The sequence below is a fragment of the Sinocyclocheilus rhinocerous genome, unplaced genomic scaffold (assembly GCF_001515625.1).
Source record: "Sinocyclocheilus rhinocerous isolate Xijiao unplaced genomic scaffold, SAMN03320098_v1.1 scaffold166, whole genome shotgun sequence".
NCBI lineage: Eukaryota > Metazoa > Chordata > Actinopteri > Cypriniformes > Cyprinidae > Sinocyclocheilus > Sinocyclocheilus rhinocerous.
In genome coordinates, this window is record NW_015633186.1 from 1698468 (window position 1) to 1709036 (window position 10569).

General features: G+C 35.1%; 1 protein-coding gene across 2 annotated transcripts in view; it reads left to right on the forward strand.

Annotated features, from left to right (window-relative positions):
- dph1 (diphthamide biosynthesis 1) overlaps window positions 1-10569 on the forward strand; it is a 117057-nt gene that overhangs the window by 104456 nt on the left and 2032 nt on the right. For both annotated transcript variants that reach the window (XM_016557003.1, XM_016557002.1), the window contains 2 exons: window positions 1912-1990; window positions 8436-8570. In XM_016557003.1, coding sequence (XP_016412489.1) covers window positions 1912-1990; window positions 8436-8570 — 214 coding nt within the window. The remainder of the gene's footprint in view (window positions 1-1911; window positions 1991-8435; window positions 8571-10569) is intronic.

The window sequence follows — 10569 nt, forward strand, 5'->3', positions numbered from 1 at the left end:
GGTGCACCCAGGGTCCGTGGTGTCCCGGCGCCGGAGTGAAGGACATCTGGGAAGATCGCGTCCTGGGTGCACCGGGCCTGTGCAGAGAAACACACAGAGTAGAGGTGGTGGGAGAGTTAGCAGCGGGCTACCTCGCTTGTGGTAGTTACCTCGGACTTGTGAGCGTCAGCCTGGGATGATTGCTCTCCGCTCTCTCAGCTGGGTCTGCCTCTCCACCAGGTCGTGGATCTGCTTCTCCACGGCCTCCAGCTCGAGCTGCACCAAATGCAGCTTGAACGTGTCCTCACCTGCACTCAAAGGTAGACACACATCCGATCTTCATTTGACCCTCTAACTCTAGCACTCTCTATTCTAATGCTACTTCAAATTTTATCTGCTTGTTTTTTTAATTAAAAAACATGACCCTCTAACATTTGCACTCTCTATTCTATTTCTATGTTAACTACTTGTTTTATTTATAAAGAAAAAAGAGCCTTTAACACTAGCATTCTCTATTCTTTATCTATTCTTTCCACTTATTTTCTTTTTATTTATTATAAATAATGACCTTCTAACACTAGCATTATCTGTTCTTTTCCTGTTCTATTGAATTGTTTTATTTTTATTTAAAAATGACCCTCTAACACTAGCATTCCATATTCTTTTTCTATTCTTTCTACTTGTTTTCTTTTAATTTATTATAAAAACAAAATAAGCAAACAAACAAACAAAAAAAACCTTGCTACATATACTGTTAGGCGAAGCCCCGCCCATGAACCCCGCCAATCCATAATTTCTGGGGGGAATTTTTATGTGTTTATTTTTTAAGTATCGGTTTAGGCACCGGAACCGTTTTAAAAGTATCGATTTGGCATAGGTATCGGAAGAAGAAAAAAACGATACCCATCCCTATTGCTGATAAAATAATTTAAAAGCATTTAAAGAAAGTTTTTTTATCAGAGCCCTTGTTATTCTTAATTTTGACATTAATTTTCATTTTTACACCAGACATATCGGTTCAAAATATTGGTGATCGGTCTACTTGATCTGTAATCATCGGTATGGGCATCGGCCCTGAAAAACACATATTGGTCGACTCCTACTTCGAACTACATATAAATATTTAAAAGAAATAAAAATAAAAATTACAAAAGTACATAAAACAAACTAAAATTACAATTGTAAAAGTGCAAATAAAGCTAATTCAAATCTGTATTATTTATTTATTTACATTATTTTGTATATGGATGTATTTATATTAATTATTTAAAAGTTAATTCAAAATATTAATAACTACTATAATAGTATATAAATAATACTAAAATAACACAGATTTTATTTCATTTTTAAATATTCACAGATGGGTCACAGTGGTCAACTAGATTTAATTTATTTTAAATAGAGTAATTTATTTGAAAAATATAATTTTCCACATCCTTAATTAAGGGTTACAATATGCAAATTCCAGTGAACATAAAATCATAATTTCATTTAATTAGATGCCTGGTCTTATTGTGGTTGATTCATCAGTGCACATCATTCCAAATAAAAACAATTATATTCACACTTGTCCTTTAATCTCTTTATTCTGCTTTTATTTGTCTGATATCATTTTTGAAAACCTTGTCCTCAACCAGTCACAGTAGTAAGGACACCATACCCCTTTTTAGTTATCACAAAATTCCCCATGGAGACTTTATATTTAATTTTTTGATAATGTTTTATAACACGCCCACTCTGTCAGTATCTTTTCACCCTGCCGAGACAACTTTTAACGATCCGATCATTTCCTCTTGAATAAAAAGCCCTACATTTTGTTCTCACTCTGATATAATCACATATCTCAATTAAGTAAACTGGTTTGCAAACATTTCAATTTTCACTTTGATTGATTTTGTTTAACTAGGTCTCTTTACTCATCTTCCTTCATAGGTGGGTGCAGATTGCTTGTCCTCGCCTCTCCATCGACTGGGGAACGGCTTTCTCCAAACCCTTGCTGTCTCCATATGAGGTACACAAGTCTTGCATACATGCACACAGCACAATCCTCCATTTACTGTACTTGACTATGAAAGCAAAGACAAAAAGACCCACGCAGACCTTAAGAATCCCCATCTCCCTTAACACACGCCACACAGCTGTACTTTCCCTGCAGGTGTTCACCTCTGCCCCGTCAGTCCACATGCTGCCCGTCATGTTTGTCATGAGTGTTTCTGGCCATGTCTGAGTGCCTTTGGGACATAAAGGCTGTGTATGCATTTGTGTGAACGTGTGTATGTGTTAGTGCTCGCAAACTAACATCTACGCACACACTTTAATGCTAGTGAAGGAGCAGGGTTTGTTTACCCACCGTCTCTACTCCACAGAGACAGACGGGATGAGTCGGCCAGCTCAGGGTGGAACAGTAGCTCCTCCCAATGGCCGACTAACTGCAGCACCTCTTGCGATTAATCGCATCCAAAATAAAGTTTTGTTTACAAAATGTGTATACTGTGCATATTTATTATGTATATATAAATACAAACACATGCATGTATTAATACAAATATGTTTTTATATATTAAATTTATTTATCTATAATATAAAATATAAGAATATAAATATTTAAATGTATTTACTCAGTAAATATTTTCAAAATATTTACTGTATATGTGTGTATTTATATATACATAATAATCTCATCACCAGAAGCGAGTGCGCATCTCGATTCATGTCATGCCAAAACAGGACTTAGCCAGAATCACACACCAAGGGTTTTTCCTGGGATAGGTATCTCGGTTAAATCCCTATTCCCCATTCCCAGATGCAAAACAGAAACATCTGGCAGATTTTTATCTGCAGATAGACCTCATTAGGATGCCTGTTACTCTTCTTGCTTAGTCTATCAGGAATATATACTATTGGTCGACTGATATTGGGTTTTCTGTGGCTGATACAAAAATCGATACTGATATCTGGAGATGAGGTTGCCCGATAGCTGATATAATCCTTATTTGTGTGTGATTTTGAAAGAAATTGATAGTTTTATCAATGACAAAGGGTTCTTTGCTGCAATTTTTAATAATATTAAACATTGATATCATTTATAAAATGAGTTATAAATAAAAAATATATATATTCGATTGTAATCGAAATAACATTTGTTTGCTTTATATTTATCAAAATTTGCCTTACATTTAAAAAATAATAATTATACAAATAATTTTGAAAATCGCTGTTTTTATTTTATTTTCTTTGCTTTTATTTAATGTGTCACAAATGACAGTATATTGCATTACAAATAATAAAAAATAAAAAACATCATCTGTCAGCGAATTCTCAGCTTGCAGCAATGGCAGTGTTGCAGACTTTGAAGTGTGATTGAATTACTGTATGTTTAAACAATATCCACAACATCTCAAACTTAGAATCACCCATCCATAATAATAGTTTGCCATGTGTTATTTTTATGTTCTTTAGCCCGTCTACCATTTTCTGCTTATTTGCCAATGTCAGATGTGGCTTTTTCTTTGAAACTCTGCCTAAAGGCCAGAAGCTGGTGTTTAGTGTGCACTGTTCAATGAAGCTGCCAGCTGAGACTCTACTTGAGGCTCTGATGTGCTTGTCCTCTTGTTGTTGTGCACGAGAGCCGTTCTCTTCTCTCTCTGTCCTTATTTGATCCAGTTTGCTGGCTTTTTTCAAGACAGCAGTGCATGAAATAGTCTTCATCTCTTAAAAGAACAACAGACTGATGAGGTTTCTAAAATATGTTTGTGTTTGGTCAGTTTTATAACCAAAATGTGATACTGTACAGTGACTTGAGAGAAACGAGTTTTTGCTTTCCACAGGATATTAAGCAGGACAACAATTTTCAACCCTATTAAAATGTTTCTTGAGTACCAATTTCAGTCACATTAGAAGGATTTTCTTAGTAGACTGGAGTGATGGCTGTAAAAAATGGGGCTTATATATTAACATATAAATATATATTTGTGTTTATATTATATAATAAATGTATAAATAACGTTATTTCAAACAGTAGTAATTTATAATATTACTATTTGTTTTATAATTAATGTGTTGTTATAATTTACTGTTTAAAACTGAGTTCAGTACGATTTTTTTTTAAAAATCAGTAAATTAATACTTTTATTTAGCAAGGGCACATTAAAATGATCAAAAGTGACAGTAAAGGCCTTTATAATGGTAAAAAAAAAATTCAGTTTCAAATAAATGTTCTATTCAGCACAACTTTTTTCAACATTGATAATAATAAGAAATGTTTCTTGAGCACTGAATCAGCATATTAAAATGATTTCTGAAGGATCATGTGACACTGAAGAAAATCGTAATAATATTTCACAATAATACTCAAATAAATGCAATGAAACAAATTCAGCATTTGTGAGCTTAAAAGACTTCAAAAACATGAAAAAAAAGACTTACCGACCACAAACTTGTATTTGTATAATGTATAATTGTAGTATGTAATTTAGCTTTTTTTTTTTTTTTTTAAAGATCCTAAATATAAAACATAAATTAAAGCAATGAATTTTCAGATGTGAGGATTACTAGGTTTTGATTAGGACAGAAAGTTCATTTCAATATGACTATTATTATTTGTATACATACATCATTATGTCCACAGTCCTAAAACATAATCAGTTACAACAGAAAGATATTTTATGCAGTGCTTATTTAAAATTCACTATGTGCACTATCCATTGACAATGCTGTTGACTTGCAGTATTTTGAAACTGCCGTGAGGGGAATCTTCTGTTTATCAGCCAAGCAGGCATGGTTATCTGCCGATGCCTCTCAAAATGACTAAATATCAGCCTGTTAATCATCCTGCCCGATATATCGGTCTATAGCAACAATGTACCCACTGTACCAGGAAGAAGCTCATTTATGTTGAGTTTTTATGGCATCATATCTCTTAGTGAATAATGATAATGCTCAGTTGAGCCATATTGAAGCACTGCATAATCATATGTGGCTCTCATATTCTACACGTCACCGTAATCCATTTTCATTGCTGCTTGGCCCACGCCGGAGCTCAGCGCATTTGGTGTCGTAGAAGCGTAGAGCAAATGTGGCATTATGAGAATACATTAAAATGCAGCAATAACACGCTGTTGTTTTGTGAAGGCTCAGCCCATAATAAAAGGGGTAACAGTGTTCCTGCCCAGCCGGTTTGCTTAAACATGGAGTTCATAGTAAAAGTCTTTTCAGAAACTGCCACCTTAATGCTTCTCTGCTTGTGTTTGCTTTTTCTGTGAAGTCAAGAAATGAGAGGATGTAAGGGAGTGTGAAAGTGAAGTATGAAGAAAGAGAGAGAGAGGGCAGTCATTTTCAGTGTGTCTCATGATATATTTATAGTCAATATGACACACTTGCCTCTCATGTCAGTGCAGGGATTAGCAGGTGGCTTATGCACAGCTCTGATGAAAAGCCAGTGAAAGAGAGATGGATGTGCCAGGGTTAATAAGAACAGGATGGATGGAAGAAGAGAGGACGAAAGACTGGTGTTGGCAGCACAGCCAAAGCAGATAAAAAGCTCATCCAAGATCTTATCTCATAAAAATATTTTTTTTCATCATTTTTCAACTTTTTTTTTTTTTTTTTAAAGATCCTAAATATAAAACATAAATTAAAGCAATGAATTTTCAGATGTGAGGATTACTAGGTTTTGATTAGGACAGAAAGTTCATTTCAATATGACTATTATTATTTGTACACATACATCATTATGTCCACAGTCCTAAAACATAATCAGTTACAACAGAAAGATATTTTATGCAGTGCTTATTTAAAATTCACTATGTGCACTATCCATTGACAATGCTGTTGACTTGCAGTATTTTGAAACTGCCGTGAGGGGAATCTTCTGTTTATCAGCCAAGCAGGCATGGTTATCTGCCGATGCCTCTCAAAATGACTAAATATCAGCCTGTTAATCATCCTGCCCGATATATCGGTCTATAGCAACAATGTACCCACTGTACCAGGAAGAAGCTCATTTATGTTGAGTTTTTATGGCATCATATCTCTTAGTGAATAATGATAATGCTCAGTTGAGCCATATTGAAGCACTGCATAATCATATGTGGCTCTCATATTCTACACGTCACCGTAATCCATTTTCATTGCTGCTTGGCCCACGCCGGAGCTCAGCGCATTTGGTGTCGTAGAAGCGTAGAGCAAATGTGGCATTATGAGAATACATTAAAATGCAGCAATAACACGCTGTTGTTTTGTGAAGGCTCAGCCCATAATAAAAGGGGTAACAGTGTTCCTGCCCAGCCGGTTTGCTTAAACATGGAGTTCATAGTAAAAGTCTTTTCAGAAACTGCCACCTTAATGCTTCTCTGCTTGTGTTTGCTTTTTCTGTGAAGTCAAGAAATGAGAGGATGTAAGGGAGTGTGAAAGTGAAGTATGAAGAAAGAGAGAGAGAGGGCAGTCATTTTCAGTGTGTCTCATGATATATTTATAGTCAATATGACACACTTGCCTCTCATGTCAGTGCAGGGATTAGCAGGTGGCTTATGCACAGCTCTGATGAAAAGCCAGTGAAAGAGAGATGGATGTGCCAGGGTTAATAAGAACAGGATGGATGGAAGAAGAGAGGACGAAAGACTGGTGTTGGCAGCACAGCCAAAGCAGATAAAAAGCTCATCCAAGATCTTATCTCATAAAAATATTTTTTTTCATCATTTTTCAACATCGCTAATTGACTATATTCACACAGAAAGTCATATATATGAATGTAATATTATTAAGATGATTTAACATCAGTGTTAATATATCATGTACAGTGTCATTCTTATTTTATTTTATTCTTTTATTTTTTAATAGTATAAATACTATTTTAATAATATTCAATTATTTTGGATTAAATATTTATAGTTATTTGTTTTTTCATAAACAAATGTAAGTAGTTAAATAGTGCTTATTTATAAACTTCTTGACTTTTTGGTCCCTACATAATTCCCTTTCTTCCATTTGTTTCATTTCCTAGTTTGATTATTGAATTATTATTATTATTATTATTATTATTCAAATTACTAACAATTAACATCAATTTAACAACAAATATAAAAACTGAAGTAGTGCCTCTGTATACGTTTCTTGAATTTTTGATCCTACGTGATTTCTATGTAATAACTATTAAATTAGAATGTTTTGTTATAATGTTTATGATATATATAAATGTATATATAATATGTAAGTGGGTGCGTATATATATATATATATATATATATATATATATACAATACTGACCATTTGACTCTCTATAACACTAAAATAACCACCATTCTAGAGATACAGTAGATGACAAATATAGTGGCAAGCAAGATTTATGAGGTGTGAATTACAGGGGTTTGGGTGTGTCTGACTGGATTTAATAAATATAAATAAAAAAAGATTAAAATAAAATTATTAATATTTATTTAGTTTTCTACAAAATTAATAGTGAAATAGTGCCTATATATAAATAGTTTTACTTTTTGGTCTCTACATACTTCCACTTGTGTTCTTTTTGGCTTTAACTATTATTTTAAAATATTAATAATAAAATGTGAGTCAGTCTGTCCTGGCTTTTGATCACAACTCTGACCAAACAATATATATATTTTTTTATTATTTTTTAACATTTCTATGTAGGGTTAATAAGAGTCTAAATTATTAAATACATAGCCTGCTATATTTCAGAAGCCTCAATTTTCACAGAAAAACATTCAGGCGAGAACTTCTCGACTGTCGCTTTTCCAGTCAATAAAAGCGAGTGACTGTAGCATTAGGTTTTGAACGGTATTTAAGAGAGATTTATGAAGAAGCGTTTGTTTGTGAGGTATTGTAGTATTGTCAGCGGAGAGAGACAGTCCTTCACCGGAGGCGGGGGCGTTTGTCATTTCTCCCGTGGTATTAGAGCCGTTCGTTACAGCGCATCTCGCTTGTGAAGTGGGTATACGTGCCCACGGGCGGAGACGAACACGGCGCATTGATTATTCATATAAGCAGCTCAGTCTGACGGGTGAGATCCTGCCGGAGTTTATGTAATATAGTCACATGCACGAGGAACTCCTGCATTCCTCTGGAGGCCCGCTAATGTATTCGTCTGCATTTGTAGGTCACATTGAACAGCACGGATCTCACCTCGACTCAGAGGCTCGACTCGGTGCATTTCGCTAGTGGGGAAGATCTTTGTGCATCGGTAATACATAGAGCCATCCAGGAGATGGTATGCGGTGTGAGAGTCAGGTGACTTGCCCTCTTAGACGAGAAGCGCCGTGTTTGACTATAGCTCCCTTGATATCCGATTGCGCTCATAGCTGATGTGTGTATCGGCCCGTCAGCTGTTGGCAGCCCTGCCATGTTGTTTTCTTAAGATTCTTGCTGTTCCTCTGGCTTGCAGCTACAGTGTTTGATGCTGCAGTCTGATGTCTTTAATTAAAAATCCCTCTCTCTTTCAGGCAGCAGTAGCGCTGCAGCAGGTGGGATGGCAGGAGGTGTATCCTATGGATTTCTATTCCAATCAGAGCCTAGGGGCTTGGACTCCAAATCACCCAGACAACCAACCAAAAAGGCCTTCTCACAAACTCATGCAGGTGTGCATATGCTGAGTTATTTTTTTTTGAGGGGGGGAATGTAATATTTGCAGAGATAATATGTGACCATGGACCACAAAACCAGTCATAAGGGTCCATTTTTTTATTGAATAAGCTGAATAAATAAGCTTTCCATTGATGTATGTATTGTTAGGATAGAACAATATTTGGCTGAGATACAACTATTTGCAAATCTGGAATCTGAGGGTGCAAAAAAAAACTAAATATTGAGAAAATCACCTTTTAAGTCCTTAGCAATGCATATTACTAATAAAAAATTAAGTTTTGATATATTTACGGTAAGAAAATTGACTAAATATCTTCATGGAACATGACTTTTACTTAATATTCTAATGTTTTTATATGTCGATAATTTTGACCTATACAATGTATTGTTGGCTATTGCTACAAATATACCCGTGTTACTTATGACTGGTTTTGTGGTCCAGGGTCACATAATGTAATGAGCTTTTAGATGTAGTGTTAACTAGATTTAAAAATAAAATATGATACATAAATACACTCTTATTTTCATAGTTACATCTACGTGCTGTATGTTTGATAACCATTGAGCTTAAGATGCAGTCCCTGACGCTGAGCTATACTGTAATGAAAATTATATCACAGTCCCACCTAGTGATGAAGTGCTAACAGAGAATCTGGGCATCTGTTCTTGCACTAAAACACCCGTTCAGCTTGTGTACATGTGTACTTATGGGAGTGATGTTTGGTGTTATTAGTTTCTCAAGGTCTGTATGGCTCATCAGTGAGAAGCAGCAGCAAGTGTGAAATATTCCTGTCTTAAAATACTGAAGGGTCAATGTTAATAGGACTATTCAGCATCCTGCTGGTTTGTTAATATGCTTTTATGTTGGAAAAGCTGATGTCAGTGTTGATATTTTCTACATTAGATAGTCTGACACAGTTCTTAAAGGGATAGTTCACCTAAAAATGAAAATTCTGTCATTAATTACTCACCCTCATGTCATTCCAAAGCCGGAAGATCTTTGTTCATCTTCGGAACACAAATTATGATATTTTTTATGAAATCCGAGAGCTTTCTTATCCTGTATAGACAGCAACGCAACTACCACATTCAGGGCCCAGAAAGGTAGTAAAAATAGTGTTAAAATAGTGGCACGGTGACATTAAATATTGGGGAATATTTTACTTTTATAGAAGTTGTTTTTGTAGTTTCTACATCTTTGGGGCTTTTTTTTTTATTACAGATTCCATAGTTTGTTATTACTTCTTATTTATTTCAAATATACCATATAAATCATGTAAGCATGGTAATGAGGAGGACCATGACTTATTTGTTGTGACCACCATCTTACTAATACTAATCAGTTCAACTCTGGATTCTATTAACTATAGTACATTTCATTCGGGCAAAGGATAATTTTACAGAATAGCTTTAATAGCTTCTTTCTCTTTAAATGAATTTAAACAGCAAAGATACGTTTTTCAAAAATGAAAACAAAAAGAAAAGTAAAACTAACTCTGACAGTGCTTGCATGTTTTTCCCCCCACAAGAATGCCAGCATGTTCACCTTCTCTGGTTTAAGAAGCGGTCTTTTACTTGACTTTCGCTTGGAAACCATCCATCGTTTCCTCAATATGCGCGTCATTTTTGCTGGCATTCTAGCTCAAAATCATTGCTTTACTGTCAAGTGCCTTTATATGTGACAAAACTGCATTATTAGGTTTGTTGCATTTGCTGGGAATTCAGTAATATCTATCATTATTTATTTCTGTCCTGTTTTATTTATTCATTTATTTACTCCAATCGAAGGCTCTATAACCCAGCAAAACATGCACGAGGAACTTGTGGCCCGGATTGGCTGGATTTGTCCAGCGCCTAGTCCAGCCCTGTGTCACATGATCCTTCAGAAAACGTTTATTATTGTCGATGTTAAAAACAGTGGAACCATGACACTGTTGTTGTTGTTGTTTTTTTTTTGTTCGAGACGAAATGGCGGAAGGCAGTGACAGCGCT